This window comes from Staurois parvus, unplaced genomic scaffold (genome assembly GCF_062004578.1).
Source record: "Staurois parvus isolate SC_StPar_1 unplaced genomic scaffold, SC_StPar_1.0 ptg002678l, whole genome shotgun sequence".
NCBI lineage: Eukaryota > Metazoa > Chordata > Amphibia > Anura > Ranidae > Staurois > Staurois parvus.
In genome coordinates, this window is record NW_028320474.1 from 3,720 (window position 1) to 28,644 (window position 24,925).

Here is a 24,925-nt window from a genome sequence, read left to right on the forward strand (position 1 = left end):
GGAGCTTTAAGTGCGTCACTTATAGAAAATATAGGGTACTAAAGTTTGCTGCCATTTCACCAGCGCACGCAAATTTAAGGTTTGACATGTAGGATATCTATTTACTCGATGCACCCTAATCTTTTTATTTCACAAAAAAAAATTGGATTTATTGCCTTTTGTGCCCTAAAATTAACTTAAGTGTATTTGTGATAATATCTTGTGACATAAAAAATTGGAACTACCACTACTTTATTCTCTAGGGTCTCTGATTTCAGAAAATATATAATGTTTGGAGATTTTGTGTAATCTTAAGGCCTAAAATGATTTTTTTTTTTTTTTTCAAACTTGTGCAAAAAACGCAAACACAGCTCTGGCAGTGAAAGGGATAAAGGATAAGCCCGACACTCTCTTTTCCTGATGAGCACCCAGTTGGTGCTCATTACACTGCAAGGTCTCTCTCCTCCCTGCTAGTCCCCAAGTGTGGTGCTGGAGACAGGTAGGGAGGGGAGGAGGAGATAAAAAGTGCAATGTTAAAAATATTAAAATGTTTAAGTCACCATAAAGCCCCTTTTGTTTTTAAAAGCCCCAGACATTCCTTAACCCCTTGCCCTCCTGAGGATTTACCCCCCTTCCTGACCAGGCCTCTTTTTGCTACTCGGCGCTGCACTATTTCAACTGATAATTGCGCGGTCATGCAATGCTGCACCCAAACAAAATTTATGTGAAAGAGTAGGGGCCTCAATCCCCTCATGTTTTGCATTGTATTGGTATTGTTTTGTCACATGTTCTGTCCGCCTTTGTAATGTACAGCGCTGAGCGAACTATTGGCGCTTTATAAATACTGTATAATAATAATATAATAATGTCCTTTTTTCACACAAATAGAGCTTTCGGTGGTATTTGATCATCTGTGCGCTTTTTATTTTTCAAGCTATAAACAAAAAAAGACCGAAAAGTTTTAAGAAACTATTTTTTACTTTCAGCTATAAAAAATATATAGTAAACTCAAAGTTAGTTATAAATTTAGGCCAAAATGTATTCTGCTACATGTTTTTGGTAAAAAAAAATCCCAATAAGTGTATATTGATTGCTTTGTGTGAAAGTTATAGCGTCTACAAACTATGGTATAGATACTGCAATTTACGCCATTTTGTTTGCTATACAGCACTGCGCTAGTTTAACAGGCAATTGCGCGATCATGCAATACGGTACATAAATGAGATTTATGTCCTTGTTTTCACACAAATAGAGCTTTCTTTTGGTGGTATTTGATCACCTGTGCACTTATTTTTGGCGCTATAAACAAAAAAATTTTTCAAGAAAAAAAACACAGTATTTTCTCATTTCGGTCATAAAAAATATCCAAAAAAACTAAAATTTTGTCATAAATTTAGCCCAAAATGTATTTTGCTAATGTTTTTGGTTAAAAAAAAAATCCCAGAAAGTATATATTTATTGCTTTGTGTGAAAGTTATAGCGTCTACAAACTATGGTATAGATAATGGAATTTACACAGCTTTTACTTTGACTGCTCATCACATTTCTTGAGGTGCTAAAATACCAGGATACTACAAACACCCTCAAATAACCCCTTTTTGGAAAGTAGACACCCTAAGCTATCTGCTGAGAAGCATATTGAGTCCATGGAAGATTTATTTTTTTTCCACAAGTTTCTGGAAAATGACAAAAACATTTTTTTTCGTTTACACAAAGTTGTCATTTAAATGATTTATTTCTCGCACAAGCCATGGGTATATGTGGAAATATACCCCAACATAGATTCTGCTACTTCTACAGAGTATGGGGATACCACATGTGTGAGACTTTTTGGGAGCCTAGCCACATACAGGAGCCTGAAATTCAATGACCACTTTGAAAGCATGAAGGTGCGCAACTTCCTCATTTCACTTCCTCAATACCGATCACAGTTTCGATGGCCCTGACATGCCAGGATAGCACCAACCCCCCCCCCCCTCAAATGACCCCTTTTTGGAAAGTAGACACCCCAAGGAATTTAAAAAAAAGAAGAGGCACGGTGAGCATTTTGCAGAAACATAAAAACAAAAAAAGAATAGAAAAAAGGTTTTTGGTTTTTTTTCTTCATTTTCCAAAAACTTGTGGCAACAAATGAGATCTGCAAAATACTTACCATGCTTCTCAAATTCCTTGGGGTGTCTACTTTCCAAAAAGTGGTTATTTGGGGGGGGGGTTAGGTGCTATCCTGACAACATTTCAGGGCCTCCGAAACTGTGACAGGTAGTCTGGAAGTGTAATGAGGAAATAAAGCCCTTTAAAAGCCTGAAGGTGCTTATTGGATTTTGGGGTCCTGTACTTGGCTAGACTGCCAAAACATTTCTCACGTGTGGTACCCCCATACTCAGGAGAAGTAGCAGAATGTATTTTGAGGAGTAATTCCACATATACCCATGGCATGTGTGAGCAATAAATCATTTAAGTGACAATTTTGTGCAAAAAAAAATAATTGTCATTTTCTAAAAACTTGTGGTAAAAAAAATAAAATTCTTATATTGATTCAACATGCCTCTCAGCAAATAGTTTGGGGTGTCTACGTTCCAAAAAGGGATCGTTTGGGGGGTGGGGGAGTTTTATGCCCAGTATTAGAAGTTTATGCCGCACATCACTCACTCTTCTAACCACCTGAAGATCAAGCCTTTTCTGACACTTTTTGTTCACATGAAAAAAATCTGTATTTTTTGCTAGGAAATTAATTTAAACCCCCAAACATTTTTTTTTTTTTTTTTTTTTTTTTTAAAGAAGACACCCTAGTGAATAAAATGGTGGGTACTACAATTTTTTATGGCACATAGTACTTACGCAGCGATTTTTTAAAACAAATTAAAAAAAAAAAAAAAAACACACACACTTTTTTTTACTTTTAATGCACAAAAACACAATATATTGGCCAATTATTTGGTAGGATATAAAAGATGATGGTAAGCCGAGTAAATAGATACCAAACATGACATGCTTTAAAACTGCGCATGCCCCATGCAATGGCGACAAACTGCGTACATTTTTAATATCCATAGGTAAGCCTTTAAAAGCTACCATTTTAGATTTACAGAGGAGGTCTAGTGTTAGAATTACTGCCCTTGATCTGAATTCACGGCGATACCTCACATGCATGGTGCAACCGCTGTTTACATATCGGCACAGGGTCAACGCTCGCACACACAGGTGTGCGCGCATGGGAGGGGCGAGGTTTTTTTTTTTTAAGTTATTTTGAATTTATTATTTTTACACTGTACTTTTTTTTTTTTTTTTTGATCACTTTTAATGCTATCACAGGGAATGCAAATATCCCCTATAACTTCAATGGGCATTGTCATATATTCTTTTTTGAGAAATCTGGGGTCTATCAGACTCTGGATATCTCCTCTGTCCTTACATTATCTAATCAAACCAAAATCGGTGTGATCAGATGCTTTCCCAATTTACAAATGGCGCTGTTTATATCCTGCGAAACTGAAGTGATAAAATGCTCGTAGCTTCTGATTTCTTAGACTATAGAGATGATTGGCACCATTCTGGTCTCCAATCAGCTCTATGGTGGTCAGCTGGCAGAAAGGTCAGCTGGCAGAAACACCGCCTGCATTCTCAGGTTCCCCCGATGGCACGGGACTGCCCGAGAAGGCCGTGGAAGGCGGAGGGGGGCATCATCTTCTGCTGCTTGTAAAAGCAATCCTGCAGCCACTAGGATTGCTTCTACATGAAAGTTGATCGCTGGCTGAAAAAAATGATACCAGGATGATGCCTGTAGCTGTAGGCATCATCCTGGTATAACCAAAGTCCAGTGATGTACCAGTATGTCGCTGGTCCTTGTTGGGTATATATACACTATGTTCTTTTTTTTTTTTTGTATGCAGCCTGTGGACTGAATGAAAGGAGAGGGAATCTCTGCCAGAAAATGTGTGGTATGCCCACCATTAGAATATTCCTACCTGCATCCACCCACTTCTAATGGTGGGCACACATTAGGTCACACTTTAGACATTTGTACAATCTTGGAACTTGCACATGTGGCAAATAGTGGCATGCTTGAATAAAAATTGTCCACGTATAACTTGTACCTCATATGGAAAAAGGATGACGCCAAGTCCCAAACTATCTTGTCACTGCTCCCCATGTAGTCTGGGCATCCGGGGGGCTCCACATGACTATCTTTTCCCTCGTAAATCCAAAACTTTTATGTATAGCCTGTTGTCCTCTCACAGGTCTTCTACATCTTGACCCCATATCTGGCACGCTTGCTGGGGAAAAATTGTTTGAATGCAAGGCGGCCAGAAAAATTAATGAGGGACTCAGCAACACAGATTTTTTGCTGGGGAGTATAACATCTGCAAATTTTTGGTTAAGGTGATTTGCGAGGGACTGAATTTTGTGGAGCCGGTCAAATTCAGGGTCACCCCGAGGATGACAGAGTGTATTGTCGTTGAAATGCATAAAACACATTATACTCTCATATCTATGCCTGGCCATGGCAGCAGAGAACACGGGCATATGATGAATCGGGTCTGCGGACCAATACAACCGCAATTCATTTCTTTTAGTAATGCCCATGTTGACGGTTAGCCCCAAAAGAAAAAGGTAAATTCGGAAACCGTAATGAGTTTCCATACAACTCGTCTGGCAAGGTTTGAATTTGGGTTGGTGGCGATAAATTGTGCATATAAAATTGCTTTGATCCACAATCAATGCATACAGATATTCCGTGAAAAACAGCTCCAAAAATCAAGGGGAGTAGTTAAATTTGCTATTTCCACCTGAATTCCGGGTTGGGCAGTGAATGGGGAAAGTACGGGTGCTGCAGAATTTGTGGGCTGTCAATCGGGATTTGCAAGCACATCCGGAAGGATACCAGGAGCTCTACAGGCCTGTGTGCGAATTCTTGGTGGCTGAGGGACAATACTTGTGCTCGCCACTGCACCGGCTTATACTGGACTTATGGGACTCGCCACATCACCAAGTCATACTGCAGTGCTGGTATTATTATACAGGATTTATATGGCGCCAACAGTTTGCTCAGCGCTTTACAGTATAACAGGAGACAATGCAGCAACTACAGTTCAATACAAGAGGGTTAGGAGGGCCCTGATTCTGGGAGCTTACAATCTAAGAGATATCTGAAAGACCAGGATGTACTAGACAGCTGGTGCTCGCCAGTTCACCAAAAGGTAGAGCGGCACTAGTACTGGCACTCTGCTGCATACGAGAGTCATCAAAATTTACCGGCAAGTGCTAACAGAGATCAGGCCTGATTCTGCAAACACTGCAATTTTGTGAGCAATGTATCAAGTGACAGGGACCTACTGACACTGCACTTTCTGGGGGAGAAGGGGGGGTAAGCGTAGGGGCTAAACGCAGGTGCCCGGGGCTGATCCCTCTAACGCTGCGTTTTTGGGGACGCTACATACTAATGTGAACGCTGGTATAGTGCTGATCAAAGATATTGATCCGTTCAGACACTATACTAGCAATGGAGGTTTATTGTGCATGAGCGTCTTCCTGGCAGTCAAGGGGTTAAATGTGATGACTTGTGTACTGAAAGGCAATCTGAAGCTACAGGGCAGTGTGTGTGTGCGTGTGTGCGTCGCCCTGTAGTAGTATTTTAGTATTTCTGCTATAGGGCGGTCAGGAAGCGGTTACAGAAGCGGTTTGCGTCACGTTCCTGCGTTACTTTAACTGACAAATGCGCAGTCATGCAACACTGCACCCAAATTAAATTTACTTTTTTTCCCCCATGAATTGAGCTTTCTTTTGGTGGTATTTGATCGCCTGTGCGTTTATTTTTTGTGCTATTAAAAAAAAAAAAAAAATTGAGAAAAAAAATATTTTGGACTTTTTGCTATACAACATGTCCAGTAAAAAAATTTAAAAATCAAATTTCATCATACATTTCGGCCAAAATGTATTCGGCAACATGTCTTTGCTAAAAAAAAAAAAAAATCCCAATACGTGTAAATTAATTGGTTTACGTTAAAGTTATAGCGTCTACAAATGGTGGGAAAGATACTGGGATTTTTTTTCTTTTATACTAATAATGGCGGCGATCAGGTGATACGTTCATTTGAAAAAGCCAAAACTTTTGCTCGCACACAGGAGTTTAAACATTCACCTTAGATTGGCATTCATACTTTCAGTCCTAAATATGGTTAATTCGGATGCCCACTGTGTTTTGAAGAAATGGCATGGAAAGCTATTGGTATTTTTTTCTTATTAGCAATCTTTCCTTATGTTTGCCAAATTATGCGATCTACATAAAGGAGTCTGCGCATACTCATACTAGACAAACTGTATGTGAGGAAAGAGAATTGATGAATAATTTAATCTGGAAACCTCTCCCCTTAATATTTGTGAATGAGTGTTTCCTATGTAGCATATAAGGCACAGTACAGAATATCTCTCCGTTGTAAGTCCCACAAATATCAAAAATATGCTCCTACTCATTTTTCCAGTCCTTTTCCTCCAGCATGTGTTTTTAATCAATTTATTTCTTGTATATTTATTTGCACAGTAATTCTCTCCCCTGCTGTAATAGGTGCTGGTATTTGGGGAGATTCCTCCGCCTTATTGTGCGGTTTTGCTGCTTGCTTTCAAAAAGCCACTGAACTTTTGCCAGCTCTTTGTTTGCACATTTTACACCAGTCCAGGACTTGGATGTAATTTTCCAGTTGGGCCCGATCTGTTTACCCACTACATTCTAAGCAATTCCTCACTCCAGTCCCTGACGATATGGAGCAATTTAAGAGCTACTACACAGTCATCCCAAGGCTATTTTAACAGGCCCTAGTACCTCCCTTCTTCAACCCCCATGAAGGGGCATGTCAACATAGGAGAGGTGCTTTTACTAAGCAGCTTACAACTTCAGTCCCCTCTTTGTACCAGCTGTTGGGACAACCTTGTAGTTTTCTTTGTTTGAAGTACTGCAGAGACCACCTCAGAGAATCCATTACTGCTTGCATCTCTTTTTGCTGGCTACCCACCCAGCAAATATTGGTGTGACTTGACATTCCACTTGTTGGGTTTTGTTGGTAATATGATCTAATCAAGTACCTTTAACCACTTGACCTCCGGAAGACTTGCCCCAACCAGGCCATTTTTTGCTATGCTGTACCCAAACAAAATGTATATCTTTTCTTTTCACACAAACAGAGCTTTCGTTTGGTGGTATTTAATCACCTCTGGGATTTTTATTTTTTATTATATAAAAGAAAAAAAGAATGACAAATTTTGAAAAAAAAATATATATATTTTTACTTTCTGCTATAAAACATCTCATAAAAAAAAAAAAAAAAAATCAAATCTCTCAAGAATATTTTGGCCAAAGTGTATTCTGCTACATGTCTGGTGAAAAATAAAATCCCAATAAGTGTATATTGATACGTTTGTGTGAACGTTTCAGCATCTACAAACTGGGATATATACTGGAATTTGTATTTATTTATACATACTAGTAATGGCGGAGATCAGCGACTTATAACAGGACTGCGACACTGTGGCAGTCAATCTGACACTGACTGATGCTGTGGGGAACTGACTGCCACCAACATCACCAATGCCATTATTACAGTGATCAGTGCTAATATGCACTGCCACTGTACTAATGACACTGGGCAGGAAGGGGTTAACATCTACAGCAATCAAGGGGTTAAATATGTACCGAACATGTTTGTGTGTGTACTGTGTGCTGCTTTCACTGTGGATCTAGTGGTTTTCATTGCCCTGCTTAGCAGGGAATGAAAAATCAACTAGATCGCCTGTCACTGAACACAGCTCTGCGCTGTTTACACTGACAGAGCTGTGTTCAGGGGCGGACTGACCATATGGAAACTCGGGCACTGCCCGGGGTCAGTAGGGGGCCCCATAAGATGCCCCTGGTACCTTTTTCATAGGCTTTTTTGAGTTTGGGCAAGGACACGGGCCCAATGATCCCCTATTGCCCGGGGGCCCCATCAGTTGTCAGTCTGCCCCTGGCTGTGTTCTATGAGTCCAAGAACCGATCACTGGGTGATTGGCATGTGCTGTAATGTATCACAGCACAGCCAGGATTGGTGCACACACCCCCTACCAAGAAATTCACAATCACGTTTATATACAGCATTCTGCACAGAGCGGTTGCCCTGTAGCAGTAAAGCTACAATGTGCTGGTCTTAAACTGGTTAATGTAAATACATGTTTTTTTTTTGTTTTGTTTTTTTAATCTGCACTATCCAGTACACTCAGTTTTCGGTTCCAAATTCACACATGTAAAATGTAACAATCCTTGTTAACAGCCCTGTCAATCCACAGTTTATCTTTACAACACTAGAAGCACATCAACACAAAAGTCCAAATATTTCAACAAACTGGATTTCTGTATAAAACACAACTTTAATTTCATTTTAGAACAAAGTTCAGTGTATCAATTTCAAGAAGCAAAACAAACGCAACAGGCTCTTCCACACTGTTCTATTCATATTCCAAACCCTTGAGACAATGCTACTATATATTTCACACATTAATGTAAACCATAAAGAAAATTATATCCTTCCAAAGGAAAAATAAAAAAGGTAATTGTATTTAGTCATGATTTAAAGATAAAAGATATCTTAAAATGGGGTTCTGCACCTTGAAAAAAATGACTTATTTGATCTACAAAGGACAACATCAGGATAAATGATAAAGATACCATAGCCTAAAGAAATCTGAGCCAACATAGCTCTAAGACCAGAACAAAACACCAAGGTCATGTGGGCCAAGTAATTTGTTTTTATGTTATGTATTTGTTTTTCATTGCATTGATCAGAAACAAAAGTACCATTTTCCTGTTTAGTCTTATAACTTTGAACAGAGAAAGTGTGCAACTTCATGGCCAACAGAACTCTCCACTAGAACAATTAAATAAGCTTCCACATGAATTCCTGGATGGCCTTTTAGGAATCAAATGCATAGAAAAAAAAATAACTTTTTACACTTTCATAATGCAAAAGTTGTTTCTATACCACTATGACCATCGGTTTATGAAAAAAAAAAAAAAAAAAAAAAACCACAATATTTTTTCCTTGTTACATAAGGGGAAAGGGACTATGTCCATCCTACATTCCTGAACCATGAATAAAAGGAGATTTAAACATAAAGGAAAGGGTGTAGACATTTTTTTTAATTTCCCCAATTCTTGTATTGCCACCAGGAGGCACATTCTGCATTTCCCATCATCCCATATCTTCCAAGTAAGGGCAAATATTTATTTATCCTCCCTATGATGCAACACAACAAAGCAGCAGAATATCAAGTATGATTTCTAAAATTTTTTGAACCATTTATATATTTCAAAAATGGCAGAACAAATTCAATGAGGAAACAATATTACAGTCATGTTTTTGAAAAGTTATTTGGAAAAAATTCATTTAGCATAATTGTCAAAATACTTTGTAAATAAATCATGCATTTTTCAAGATGCTAGAAATAAACTAAGATATCATCTGACAAACTGCAACCGGCTAGACAGTTCACATGTGAGGAGAGCTACAGGACTGAACATATAAACAAAACAAGCCAGCTGCTTCACCATGTATTCATGTGCTTTTGTTCACTTTCATTTTCTGTGCCACCACAATGTGTTCTTTGGCACACTAAGTAAATGACTGCCACTTTGGCAAAGCAAATATCTTCTTTAGCCTTTTTTTTTCCATAATGAATACACATTTACAAACAGTCACAGTTGGTGAATACCAAAGAAATATGGAAGTATTAAGTTATTAAAAAGACAGGCACAAAAAAACCAAACTGGAACGTGTACTCAAGGCACAGATCTTCCTACAGCCAGTATTCCTTTTGAGCTCATGAACACAGCATAAAATGAAGGTTGCCACTACCCCATCCAGTGAAGTCAGTGCTGATCTGGTAAGGACAATCTTTCAGCAGACTTGGATAACAGCGAGCCCCGTATAAGTAAAACCAAAGTATATAGGAAAACATCCTGTTAATACGCTATTTAAAAAAGAATTAGCGTTTTCACATCCCTATTAGGTTTCTACAGATTTAGTGCACACAGGTGAGCTTCATTTTTTAAAATTGTTTAGGTTCCAGTTTTTTTTTTTAATGAAATCCCTCCAAAGGCTTCCAGGATCACATTTGCCATTTAGTAAGCTGGTTTGAAGACCCTTTGACAAGAAGAGTGTTGTCTTTCAAACTGTGGTGTCACCAAATTCTTTATTCCACCGAATGTATGATTCCAGGGTAGAAGAACTAACACTGCACTTTATTTTCTTTAATGAGGTCAGGAAGTCTGAATATTTTATATTACGCATCTGAAAGAAGAGGGAAAGAAAAAAAAAAAACACACTGATTCCTTTTCACATTTATTTACAAGACAATCACTTGGGGACATATGTACAGTCAGTCTGTTTTCATTTGTGATTTAGGGAAATCCCAGAACTGGGAACAATCAGGGACCATACCCTTCCTGTGTCCCCATGCAAAAATATTTCAAAATAGGTATTCTGACTTGCCTATAAAATGCCTTAGAGTACAAGACACAAGACTAGTTATCATAGACCCTGGGTTATATGCTGCTACCTTCAGGAGATTGGAGTTTGCAACCCCTAGAGCATAACCAAATAATCTCACCCACTCCATGAAGCTACAGTTTTTTCTTTCAGCAAGCAATAAGGGCCCTTTCACACTGAGGAGTTTTTGAAGCATAACAAAAAAAAAAAAGAAGTGCAAGAAAAGCTCCCTATGCAGGTCTATGTAAGTTGTCACACTGGGGTGCTGCGCTTCTGCTGCGGTGTAAAAAATCCTGCTTGCAGCATTTTTGGAGCATGCTTGTTCAGCTAAGGAAAAAAAATTAATTTTGTGAATTTTACGTTTTTATTGTACCTATGTCAGATCACTAAATAAAAAATTAAAAAAACAAACACGCATTTCCCCATTGAAATAAATGGAAAAGGTCTCAAAAACGCAACCCAGATGCGTTTTTGGTGCAGTTTGTGAGTCACATGTCCTTTAAATAATGCAAGCATGGCAAAAAGCAGTAAAAATGCATATGCTTTTTTGTGGCGGATCAGTGTGAAAGTGTCCTAAGGGTTGATCAGGTAACAAAAAGGAAGTGACTTATGTCCTGTACTGTATTCCAAGAAAGGGAATTTCCTATCAGCTTAAATCGTGCAGTACAGGATAGCTATTCATAAACCATGGGATGTACCGAAGCAATAAAACTGAGGGATGGGGAACATAGCAACACAGATTGCCAACAGGTCCACAAACACACAACCATTTAAAGAACCTGAGCAAAATACTCAGATAACAACTTGAAGCACCCTGAGGTCAAAGCTCGCATTAGCTGAGATCTGAACATCCACCTTGTAGAACATGGAAAACAGGGGCAATTCTGATCATTGGAGGACAGGCAGACTCTTCTCCAGCACAACCAGAAATGGACCACACTATGATGGATGTGTTCTGTGCCTAGTGTGGTCAGTTTGGAATAGGAAAAGCAAGGGGACTGGCAGGATCATCAGGTATTTCACACAAAGGAAGCAATGCATAGAGAACAGGATAGTTTTTAAAATAAACAAGTAAAATGGTACAGCAGGCACTATCAGACTCCTCTGCCCTTACATTATCTAATCTCACCAACATCGGTGTGATCAGATGCTTTCTCTAGTTTTAAATTTTCTAAAAAATTAGAATGCATGAAGGTAAAAAACCTTCAGCCTTTACAACCACTTTAATTCAAGTTTTTAAAAAAGGCAGTGGGGAGACCAGGGCTGCAATATAAACCTGATAGATAGGCAAATGTGCCCACTATACAGAACTAGAAAAAAAAAATAAAAATTTGGCCAACTTGTTCAACGGCAACACACTCACCTCACTGGCTGACATATTTTTCACTTGCTCTGGTTTCAGTTCTGTAACAGAATAAAAAAACAAAAAAATAAACACACATTTATCTACAGGTCATCACATTCCATACCCAAGAAACCATGTCTCTATAAAATGCACTACATGAAATAAAACCTATTAAAAAGTCAAATATAAAAATAAGTGCTCAGATTTTTTGTCATAGCAAATTTGAAAAGACATCACAACCATAATGAAGATACAAAGTACAATATACCATCAACATTTATTTATACATCAACTATTGTACAGTTTGTGTGAATTTGGTGCCAAGAGAAATCCTAAACATCTAACTCTTGTAACACCAACAACACCCCAAGCCCCCTAAGTGGGACTCATTCCCATCCCACACAATTTGATAACATTTGTACATCAACATTTCCAGAACATTCAATAACAATCTTACTTTAAATCTAAAAAGAAAAAAAAAAAAAAAAGAATTACAGCCAAAAACAAAGCTAATATGTACAATATCATGTTAGCCTTGTAAAAGCCAAACTGCTTAGGTTCATACCTCTTATAGGTCCAAGTGCAGCATCTTTAGCCAGTGCAGTTATATCACTGCCAGAGTATCCTTCAGTCTGCCTAATAAAAAAAAAAAAAAAATGACACAATAAATTAAACATATACATACATACACACACACACACACACACACACACACACACACACACACACACACACACACACACACACACACACTTGCAAGAAAAAGTATGTGAACCCCTTGGGATTACGTGGAGTTTTGCATGAATTGGGCATAAAATGTCCTCTGAACGTCATCTAAGTCACAACAATAGAAGAACACAGTCTGCTGAACATAATACTACACAAACGTTAGATGTTGCCATGGTTTAATTGCACATAACATGTAAACATTCACAGTGCAGGGAGGAAAAAGTATGTGAGGCCCCAGCTTAATGACTTCTCCCAGAGCTAATTGGAGCCAGGAGTGAGCCAACCTTGACTCCAATCAATGTGATGATATTGGATGTGTTGCTGACAGCTGTCCTGCCCTTAAAAAACACAAACCTGTTTTGGGTTTACTGGTTTCAAGAAGCACTGTCTGATGTGAACCATGCCTCGCAGAAAAGAGCTCTCAGAAGACCTATGATTAAGAATTGTTGACTTGCATGAAGCTGGAAAGGGTTACAAAAGTATCTTCAAAAGCCTTGATGTTCATGTGTCCACGGTAAGACAGACTGTCTACAAATGGAGAAAGTTTAGCACTGTTGCTACTCTCCCTAGGCGTGGTCGTCCTGTAAAAATTACTGCAAGAGCACAGCGCAGAATGCTGCATGAGGTAAAGAAGAATTCCAGAGTGTCAGCTAAAGACCTACAGAAATTTCTGGCGCATGCTAACATTTTTGTTGATACATCTACAATAAGGAAAACATTAAACAAGAATGGAGTACATGGGAGGACACCACGGAGGAAGCCATTGCTGTCCAAAAAGAATATTGCAGCACGGTTGAAGTTTGCAAAAGAGCACCTGGATGTTCCACAGCACTACTGGCAAAATATACTGTGGACAGATGAAACCAAGATTAAGTTGTTTGGGAAGAACACACAACACTATGTGTGGAGAAAAAAAGGCACAGCACACCAACATCAAAACCTCATCCCCACTGTAAAACATGGCGGAGGGAGCATCATGGTTTGGGGCTGCTTTGCTGCCTCAGGGCCTGGACGGATTGTTGTCATTGATGGGAAAATGAATTCCAGAGTTTATCATGACATTTTGCAGGAAAACGTACGACCATCTGTCCGCCAACTGAAGCTCCGCAGAGGATGGGTGATGCAACAGGACAATGACCCAAAGCATACAAGTATATCAACAAAACAATGGCTGCAACAGCACAGAATACGCCTTCTGGAGTGGCCCAGTCAGAGTCCTGACCTCAACCCAATTGAAATGCTGTGGCATGACCTTAAGAGAGCGATTCACACCACATATCCCAAGAATATTGCTACACTGAAACAGTTTTGTGAAGAGGAGTGGTCCAAAATGACTCCAGATTGTTGTGCAGGTCTGATCTGCAACTACAGGAAACGTTTGGTTGAGGTTATTGCTGCCAAAGGAAGGTCAACCAGTTATTAAGTTCAAAAGTTCACATACTTTTTCCTCCCTGCACTGTGAATGTTTACATGTTATGTGCAATTAAACCATGGCAACATCTAATGTTTGTGTAGTATTATGTTCAGCAGACTGTGTTCTTCTATTGTTGTGACTTAGATGACTTTCAGAGCACATTTTATGCCCAATTCATGCAAAACTCCACGTAATCCCAAGGGGTTCACATACTTTTTCTTGCAACTGTATGTGCATAGATAGATAATCTATAACATTTTTCCTTTCTGACTTTGCAATTTATTGAGTACATTGGCATTTAATCAAAACTCACTGCACCTACCTGGCCAGCTGAGTCAGTTCTTTTTGTGTCAGTGGGTTCCCTTGCTTGCTTAAAAGGTTTTTTAAAAGCAGAAGCCTTGTCTGTTTAGGAAAGAGATAGTTCAGACCATTTTAAAAGATTCATATTTTTGGCACAGACATGCCATACCAAATACAATGCGTGTGTAATTTCTTCCTTTGAGCTTGTATACACAATATTTAAAATGGAGCTCTCTCTACACATTCCTATTGCATGTCAACTGCTCCTGGTACATACAAAATGTATTGACACAAGTGACTACTCCTCCTGATGAAGCAATAAAAGGATTTATCTTTTTTCACAATTATTGCCTGCACGTAAGTAACTGGCAGAATGGAATTTGCCTTTAAAAACAGAAAATGCTCTTTTTAAGAAAAACGAATGCTTCCTCCTGCCTGTCAGCCATCATGTACAGCTCAGGGAACAATGATGAGTCTGATCTGTGCCGCTGCAATGTGACTCCCATGTGCATGAGCGACATCACAGTAGCCTCAAGTAACCAAAGGCACGAAACCTGGAAAGAAGAACGGGCTAAAATGGAAGCACCTAGGGGACCCGCTGATCGATCACTGCACAACGCTGGAGGGCTCGTGTTGACATGCAAGTCTGTCATAATGTGCAAATATGCTGTGCATACTAGCACATTATGGCATAACCCACCTTGGGGGCCCCTACAAAAAAGAAGACATTAAAGCAGACTTTACTACTGCTTTAACACAACATTCTGTGCTTTAAAATAGGTTGTGGAGCTGGAAGCATTGCGATACAATGGTGCCGCTTTCAAAAGCATACATTGTATATTACTGTTCTCTATCATGTAGCAACTAAAAGTTTTACAAAACCTCTTCATATGTTCAGTTTGCCTTTATTAAAATCAGTATGGTTTTTGGAATGCCTAAAGAAGCCAAAATAAATTTCTGTGTAAGATGTTACACAATACAATTTCAAGTACAATGATAAAAGCCACACTTCTTGAATGGCCTTTGATACTGTTGAAATATGTTTATTATGCTTTTACTGTTATAAGCACTGTTTTTTCTTATTGCGGACAAAATTAAAAAAAAAAAAAAGAAAGAAATTACTGAATATATTACTGCCCAGCTGACATAATGGGAGGATATACAGTATCTCACAGGAGTGAGTACACCCCTCACATTTTTGTAAATATTTTATTCTATCTTTTCATGTGACAACACTGAAGAAATGACACTTTGCTACAATGTAAAATAGTGAGTGTACAGCTTGTATAACATGTAAATTTGCTGTCCCCTCAAAATAACTCAACACAGCCATTAATGTCTAAACCACTGGCAACAAATGTGAGTACACCCCTAAGTGAATATGTCCAAATTGGGCCCAAAGTGTCAATATTTTGTGTGGCCACCATTATTTTCCAGCATTGCATTAACCCTCTTGGGCATGGAGTTCACCAGAGCTTCACAGGTTGCCATTGGAGTCCTCTTCCACTCCTCCATAATGACATCACGGAGCTGGTGGATGTTAGAGACCTTGCGCTCCTCCACCTTCCATTTGAGGATGCCCCACAGATGCTCAATAGGGTTTAGGTCTGGAGACACGCTTGGCCAATCCATCACCTTTACCCTCGGCTTCTTTAGCAAGGCAGTGGTCATCTTGGAGTTGTGTTTTAGGTCGTTATGTTGGAATACTGCCCTGCGGCCCAGTCTCCGAAGGGAGGGGATCATGCTCTGCTTCAGTATGTCACAGTACATGTTGGCATTCATGGTTCCCTCAATGAACTGTAGCTCCCCAGTGCCGGCAGCACTCATGCAGCCCAGACCATGACACTTCCACCACCATGCTTGACTGTAGGCAAGACACTTGTCTTTGTACTCAACTGGTTGCCGCCACACATGCTTGACACCATCTGAACCAAATACGTTTATCTTGGTGTCATCAGACCACAGGACATGGTTCTAGTAATCCATGTCCTTAGTCTGCTTGTCTTCAGCAAACTGTTTACGGGCTTTCTTGTGCATCATCTTTAGAAGAGGCTTCCTTCTGGGATGACAGCCATGCAGAGCAATTTGATGCAGTGTGTAGCATATGGTCTGAGCACTGACAGGCTGACCCCCAATCCCTTCAACCTCTGCAGCAATGCTGGCAGCACTCATACATCTATTTCCCAAAGACAACCTCTGGATAGGATGCTGAGCACGTGCACTCGACTTCTTTGGTCGACCATGGCGAGGCCTGTTCTGAGTGGAATCTGTTCTGTTAAACTGCAGTATGGTCTTGGCCACCGTGCTGCAGCTCCGTTTCAGGGTCTTGGCAATCTTCTTATAGCCTAGGCCATCTTTATGTAGAGCAACAATTCTTTTTTTCAGATCCTCAGAGAGCTCTTTGCCATGAGGTGCCATGTTGAACTTCCAGGGACCAGTATGAGAGAATGAGAGCAAGAACACCAAATTTAACACACTTGCTCTCCATTCACACCTGAGACCCTGTATCGCTAAGGAGCCACATGACATCGGGGAGGGAAAATGACTAATCGGGCCCAATGTGGACATTTTCACTTAGGGGTGTACTCACGTTTGTTGCCAGCGGTTTAGACATTAATGGCTGTGTGTTGAGTTATTTTGAGGGGACAGCAAATTTACACTGTTATACAGGCTGTACACTTACTACTTTACATTGTAGCAAACTGTCATTTCTTCAGTGTTGTCACATGAAAAGATAGAATAAAATATTTACACAAATGTGAGGGGTGGACTCACTTCTGTGAGACACTATTTAAATTTTTACACATAGAATCCTAGGTGTTAGGAGGGTGTAGGGTGCACTGAAGAGGTTTAACAGATATGTAGGTCTACCAGATAAGTGTGTAAATACATTCAGCCAATATACTTTTATACACTGGACTCACAGCCCATCAGTTACTTCCTAATCGTATGATGTCAACCTCTTCTTTTTAACACATTTAAAAAAAAAAAAAAAAACACACACACTAAAAAACATACCTCTTCATTTGGCAATGAGACATAAACCCTTTTTGTGAATCGTCTGTGGAAAAAACAATTTAGCGTTAGGAAACGGAAGATAAGACAGCAGTACATTAGGGTGAGCTCTTTCATCTTTTGCAAACAACAGTCTTTCAGCAGACATGGTGTTTAAAACATCTTTATTGTTCATTCAAGGTAAGCCATTGGCCCATTAACTTGACCTCCGAAGATTTACCCACCTTCATGATCAGGCCATTTTTTGATATACGGCACTGCGTAACTTTAACTGACAATTGCGCGGTCATGCAACGCTGTACATAAATGAAATGTAATTTCCCCCCCCCCCCCCCCCCCCCCACAAATAGAGTTCTCTTTTGGTGGTAACTGACCACCTCTGGGGATTTCTTTTTTTTTTTTTGGCGCTATAAATGAAAAAACACCAACATTTTTTTTTTTTTAAAAACAATAATTTTTTACTTTGCTAGAAAACATATCCAATTATAAATAATAAAAAAAAAAAATCTAATTTCTTCATACACTTAGGCCAAAATTAGATTAGCATGTAAAATGTAATACTTTATGTGGGGAAGTGACTTTCACTTTCTTCCAGTCCATAGGAAGAATGTAATTCCATCAAACACAGCAAGCATTTATCGAGGCAACCTACCGATAATCTATGAACCACATGTTCTTTTCTGTATTTATAATAGAAATAATGGTAGTTGGGAAACTACCAAATATATGTATAAAACAACTTTGACAAATGTTTGGATTAGGTTTCCCTATATGGCCACATTAAAGTGTTTGTAGAACATACACATATCAGGTATATGAAATGTGTAACAATGTATTTGTTTGAAAAAGTATCATGTTCACTTTGCATTGTTTCCTTTGTGTGAAATCCCTGGTGATCCTCTGCTTTCCTATTTAAAACAGACCACGCCAGCCATGACAGAACATCCATCTCAGCATGGTCATTTTTTTGGCAGCACTAGGAAAATAGCCCTCCTGTCCTCCAATGATCAGACTTCTGCTGACACCACCCACCCTGCACAGCCAATCACTGGTAAGTGTACTACTGTTACTCCGCCCCCACCTCGGCAAGCCCGATATGCAGCTGAGGACAGGGAAGAAGGAAGGAGAAGAAGAAAAAAAAGAAATGAAAAAAACTATATTATTTTATTATATGCACATTTTGCCACTGATTTCTATTTTACGCTGAATGGGTTGTTCCAACAGGTACGGGTTCACATATACTGTATGTTAAAGTAAAAAATGAAAATGTTCACTTGGTACCTGAGAACTGCTTCATCCAGCTCTTGAGGTCTATTAGTAGCCCCCATGACGAGGACTCGATCATCCCCTCCAGACTGTACCTAAATTAGGTTAACAAAAAGGGATACCAATGAAGAGCTGTATAATGATTTATCGAGGCAGCAGTAGCACCTACCGTGTTTCCCCGAAAATAAGACACTGTCCTATTTTTTTTTGGCTAAAAAACAAAAAAAAAAACAAAAAACGCACTAGGTCTTATTGTCAGGGTAGGTCTTATTTTTGTAATGTACAGGTGTGTACAGGGGGTGCAGAGATGAGCTGCAGTTAGTTTTGGATGACGGTTGCTATAGAGGGCTGGTTAATGACAGTTGTGAGCTGCAGTCAGGTGTTGCAGAGGTGAATTGACAGGTGAGTTTCAGACAGGGTGCAGAGAGGAGTTGTGGACAGGGGATGTAGAGGTGAGTTGTGGCCAGGGGGTGCAGAGATGAGCTGTGGCTGGGAAGTGCAAAGGTGGGTTGCAACTCAGCTCACCTCTGCACCCCCCCAGCCGCAGTTCACCTATGTACGCTGTCTTAAAGTCACCTGTCAATTTACCTCTGCAACACCTGACTGCAGCTCACCTCTGCACATTCCCCCTCCACTACCCTCATATGGTTAGCTATCTTTGCAAAACACAACCGTAAGCAGCCGGCCCTTCTTTGTAGTAGCTCCCGTTTCGGGTCCTATCTTCCCACACTGTGCACCAAGCACACTCATTCACTGCTCCGCCTCTTCCCCACTGGCCGGCGATCACCCCTGGGACATCGGCTTCCATGCATTAGGCTGCAGGACAAGATGCCCCGCACCTAAACACACTGCGCCCGCCGATATCTATTCCTTCCCTGTCCCACAGAGGCAGGGAGATTCTGTGGGAGCGGATGGTGCTGTCACTTACAAGAGGAACTGTCACTTATAAACACAGAAGTTCGGCTTCTGTGTTTGCAAGAGACAGTAGACATTTGTGTGCACAGGGCCAGTGCTGGAGGTGGCGGAACAGAATAAAAAAGCCCTGATCACAACTAGGTTTTATTTTTGGGGTAGGTCTTATACTTTAGTAATTCACAAAAATAGTACTAGGTCTTATTTTTGGGGTAGGTCTTATTTTCGGGGAAACAGGGTATAGGCTTAGATTTCTGTATGAGACTACTACATGTACTCTTTCTGTACGAGACTAATGGACATGTGAGCATCAGAAATGGAGCAAGGGAAAGTGTCTGGGTCTGATGAATCATGTTTTGTTTTACATCATGTGGATGGTCAGGTGCATGTGTTTTGCTTGCCTAAGAAAGAGATGGCACCAGAATGCAGAGCGGGAAGAAGGCAAGCCGGCAGAAACCGTGTGATGCTTTGGGCAGTGCTCCGCAGGGTAACCTTGGGTTCTACCATTCATGTGGATGTTACTTGACACGTATCACCTACCTAAACATAGTTGCTCACAAGTACACCCATTTGTGGAACAATATTCCCGGATGGTAGTGGCCTCTTTCAGCAACATAATGCGCTGTGCCACACTGCAAAAGTGGTTCAAGAATGGTTTGAGGAACACAAGTTTGAGGTGTTGACTTGGCCTCCAAATTCTCCAGATCTCAATCCAAATTGAGCATTTGTGGAATGTGCTGCAAAAAAGTGTGATCCATGGAGGCCACAACTTGTAACTTAGAGGAAGTAAAAGATCTACTACTGAAAACTTGATGCCAGACACCACAGCAGTGGTCTAGTAGTGTCCATGCCTCGCACATTCAGGGCCGATTTGGTGGCAAAAGGGGGACCTATTCAATATTCGGTGGGTGGTCATAGGAGGTATGGCTGATCAGCGTATCTATGCATACTCACACATTATAGCAAGAGCTATTGACTTTCCCTGCACTATAGCTCTACTAGAACTTGTCCCAACAATTTAGAACATTAGCCTTCTTTAAGGAGAACAAATAGGCTTTGAAAAATACTAATTAATCCCATATTAGTGGGGTATAAGGAAACACTTACTCCATCAAACTCAATCAAAAATTCTGTTTTCAATCGCCTGCTAGCATCATGTTCTCCTTCTCTTCTTTCACATAAAAGGCTATCAACCTCATCTGCACGGGGAAACAGGATTCAAGTAGTAGAATTATAACAGGATTTACTAGATGTTAAGTTTGAGTTTAAAAAAAACAAAAAAAACAAAAACAAAAAAAAAAACAAAACAAAAAAAGGAAAATCACTTTTGTAAACTGAAAGCACATCCTCCAGTACACTGTACCAAGACGAGGCCAAAGAAACAACTTTCAGTAAAGTTCCACCAGAGCCTATAAACATTCCCAGGAAATTATGCTCAGGTACCAATTGCCATAAAGTGAGGGAAGGGACATAACTTACACTAGCCACGCCCTGAAGGTTAGAGAATTTCAGGAAGTACTGGCATAATAGTAAGAGAAACATTACTGACAACTATACTATAAATTCCATAATTTTATCCTGATTTTTCTTATCAGTATATAACCAATACAATATAGAACTTGCTTTTGTACATCATATATTCCTGTAGTTTTTCCCACCACAGTGTTTATATTTTGGGGTACATTTCTGAGGGTTTGTAAATTTATATAATCAACAATGTCTGCTCATTAAAATTAGATCACTTTAGTGAGCCTTTTATGTAAACACAGCAGCATAGTAAAGCTAAAGCATGGTCCACATTTTACACTGTATACATATTTTTATTATTTATATTTTTAACATTTATTTAATATACTTTTTCCCCCCCTTTTCTTTTTTTAGAAAGCAAATCCAGGTATGGATATTTTATACATAGTTACACTGTTCTGGCTTGGACCAATGGAACTATATATGCAGCATACCTAACTGATGCCCCTGAAAACTGGAAATCAGTGAAGCAGACACTACTCATTCCAGTGATCACCACTTCTTGGTCCTGTGCCAAGCATCTACCTGCTGCATTGTAAACACAGGTGTCTGGCAGCTCAGCACCAGTGCCAATCAGAGAATGCTTTACATTTTCCGAATGAATGCAAAACATTCTATAATTGGACTATCAGGGGTAGGCAACCTGCGGCTCTCTAGCTGTTGTGGAACTACATTTCCCATGAGGCATTGCAAGAATTACAAAACTGACAGTTACAGCTATGACTTGCAGAAGCATGATGGAACTTGTAGTCCTGCGGCTCTCAGGTTGCCTACCCCTGGACTAGGTGGACGAGGAGGAGGAGGGGCAGGGAGGTGAAGTGACAATCTCCATCTTGCTCAACCACAAAATTCTTCCCTGCTGGATGACTAGAACTCAATGCAATGCAGCTTATTGGATCTGCATTCTTTTTCTTAAAAAAGTTTAAAAAAAATGCTTCTGTGAAAGCATCAGAAGCCCAGGAGCGGATAGTTTTAGATTCTAAACGCACTGTGGTTCCTGTGCTTACCCCCACTGGGACCCGGCAATACCCACTATTTTAAAATCGCCCTGGGACTAAAAGCTGTTATCTCAGTGCCTTTTAAAACAGTCAGGCAGACTCAAGAAGAAAAAAAAAAAAAAAAAAACCACTAATAATGTTTCAATTAAAGTGCTCTACAAAATCAAGTGTTTTTTGGAAGAGTTTACGTCTAATTTAAAGCTTTACCATTCCGCTGGAATGTACATTTATTTTTTGTAGGTGCACATTCTGTATTTTTCGCAAATGTTGACTTTAAAGAGGTTTTTTGTAACTTATATTTATTAGGATGTCTGAAATACCTTTAGTGTATTACTAAGTTTTTCATATTTGACGCTTTTGGTTCAATAGTTTGATTACATATACTATGCAGCTGTGTAGCGTATCAGGGAATGTGGTCTGTCTCGCTAATAAATGAGATAAGAACAGCAGACACGAAAAAAAAAAAAATTAAAAAATTTATCAAATCAATAACAGATTTTTTTCTCTGAAAGAAAAATATGTGGGAAAGGAATAAATTATGTGTGTAAGCTGCAAAGAATACGTACACAAAGAGCTAACATTATTTACTTTAATTTGTGGCTTTGCTAAAAAAATTCCCTTTCTGGGGTGAAAACAGATGCTGAAATTATTAAAAAGCAGTTGATGCGAAATTGAAAATTGGAACTACTTACCAATAAAAATAATAGATGGCTGGAGTTCCCTTGCCACCGAAAAAAGTGCCCGCACTAATTTTTCCCCTTCTCCTACCTGGAAACAAAAAATATATATATTTATAAAAATACTACAGATAACAAGGCCAACTAGCTAGGCACTAATACAGTATTAATTTAAAGAAAAAACACACTAAAAAGCAGGTTGTATCCTTCGTTATCTATTTGACTCTGTGAAAAACAAAAATAAACAAGCAACTGCAATATTTACATGCATTTTTTTTTTGTTTAAGATGTACCAATTTTTTTAATCTGGATGTGTATTAATTGTAATTAAAAAAAAAAGTAGGTCATACAGGTTATCAATTTTTTTGTTTTATTACTACATGAATATTACACATACTACACACACTCCCAAGCAGGCATTCAAATACATAATGTATATAGTACAAAGTCTTAAGTCTTTCCTGGTGTTACATAGTTAGTCTGGCTGAAAAAAAAACCCCAAAAAAACAAAGTCCATCCAGTTCAAACAAACATATAACAAAAAAAAAAAAAAGTTATAATCTTACACCCACAGTTGATCCAGTCTATCCCACATTTTCACAGCTCTCACTGTGAAGAAACCTTTCCGCGTTTGGCGATTAAATTTATTTTCCTCCAGAAGTAAAGAGTGTCCCCTTGTCCTCTGTGATGACCTCAGGGTGAAGATCTACACCAAGTTCACTATATGAACCACTGATGTATTTATACATGTTGATCATATCCCCCCTTAATCTTCTCAAGAGAGAATACATTCAGTTCCTCTAATCTTTGCTCATAGCTGACCACCTCCATACCTCTTATCAGTTTGGTTGCCCTTCTCTGCACTTTCTCCAGTTCCACAATGTTCTCTCTTTGTGAATTGGTGCCCAAAACCGAACTGCATATTTCAGATGAGGTTTTACTAATGATCTCTCTCACTCTCTGGAGTCTATACCTCTTAATACAAGAGAGGATTTTGCTTGCTTTAGAAACGGCAGCTTGGCATTACATGCCATTATTAAGCTTGTGATCTACCAGAACTCCCAGATCCTTCTCCACCATTGATTCCCCCAGTTGTACCCCCCTAGTATGTACGATGCATGCATATTCTTAGCCCCCAAGTGCATAACCTTACATTTATCAACATTAAACCTCATTTGCCACATACAGTGGGGCAAAAAGTATTTAGTCAGCCACCAATTGTGTACGTTCTCCCACTTAAAAAGATGAGAGAGGCCTGTAATTGGCATCATAGGTAGACCTCAACTATGAGAGACAAAATGAGAAAAAATATCCAGACAATCACATTGGCGGATTTGGAAAGAATTTATTTGCAAATTATGGTGGAAAATAAGTATTTGGTCAATATCAAAAGTTCATCTCAATACTTTCTATATATATTCTTTGTTGGCAATGACAGAGGTCAAACGTTTCCTGTAAGTCTTCACAAGGTTGGCACACACTGTTGCTAGTATGTTGGCCCATTCCTCCATGCAGATCTCCTCTAGATCAGTGATGTTTTGGGGCTGTTGCTGGGCAGCACGGACTTTCAACTCCCTCCAAAGGTTTTCTATGGGGTTGAGATCTGGAGACTGGCTAGGCCACTCCAGGACCTTGAAATGCTTCTTACGAAGCCACTCCGTTGCCTTGGCGGTATGTTTGGGATCATTGTCATGTTGGAAGACCCAGCCACGTTTCATCTTCAATGCCCTTGCTGATGGAAGGAGGTTTGCACTCAAAATCTCACGATACATGGCCCCATTCATTCTGTCCTGTACATGGATCAGTTGTCCTGGTCCCTTTGCGTAGAAACAGCCCCAAAGCATGATGTTGCCACCCCCATGCTTCACAGTAGGTATGGTGTTCTTTGGATGCAACTCAGCATTCTCTCTCCTCCAAACACGACGAGTTGTGTTTCTACCAAACAGTTCTATTTTGGTTTCATCTGACCATATGACATTCTTCCAATCCTCTTCTAAATCATCCAAATGCTCTCTAGCAAACTTTAGACGGTCCCGGACATGTACTGGCTTAAGCAGGAGGACACGTCTGGCGCTGCAGGATCTGAGTCCCTGGCGGCGTAGTGTGTTACTGATGGTAGCTTTTGTTACGTTGGTCCCAGCTCTCTGCAGGTCATTCAATAGGCCCCCCCCCATGTGCTCCTGGGATTTTTGCTCACCATTCTTGTGATCATTTTGACCCCACGGGGTGAGATCTTGCGTGGAGCCCCAGAT

General features: G+C 39.7%; 1 protein-coding gene across 2 annotated transcripts in view; it reads right to left on the reverse strand.

Annotated features, from left to right (window-relative positions):
• Positions 1 to 8,353: 8,353 nt before the first annotated feature.
• The window catches only part of LOC149429962 (spastin-like), a 77,375-nt gene continuing 60,803 nt past the window's right edge, over positions 8,354 to 24,925 (reverse strand). For both annotated transcript variants that reach the window (XM_089666310.1, XM_089666309.1), the window contains 8 exons: positions 22,689 to 22,764; positions 20,579 to 20,670; positions 18,575 to 18,654; positions 17,297 to 17,339; positions 14,301 to 14,380; positions 12,401 to 12,471; positions 11,854 to 11,894; positions 8,354 to 10,292 (listed from right to left, as the gene is read on the reverse strand). In XM_089666310.1, the coding sequence (XP_089522436.1) occupies positions 10,170 to 10,292; positions 11,854 to 11,894; positions 12,401 to 12,471; positions 14,301 to 14,380; positions 17,297 to 17,339; positions 18,575 to 18,654; positions 20,579 to 20,670; positions 22,689 to 22,764 (606 nt within the window). In that variant the 3' untranslated portion in view covers positions 8,354 to 10,169. The remainder of the gene's footprint in view (positions 10,293 to 11,853; positions 11,895 to 12,400; positions 12,472 to 14,300; positions 14,381 to 17,296; positions 17,340 to 18,574; positions 18,655 to 20,578; positions 20,671 to 22,688; positions 22,765 to 24,925) is intronic.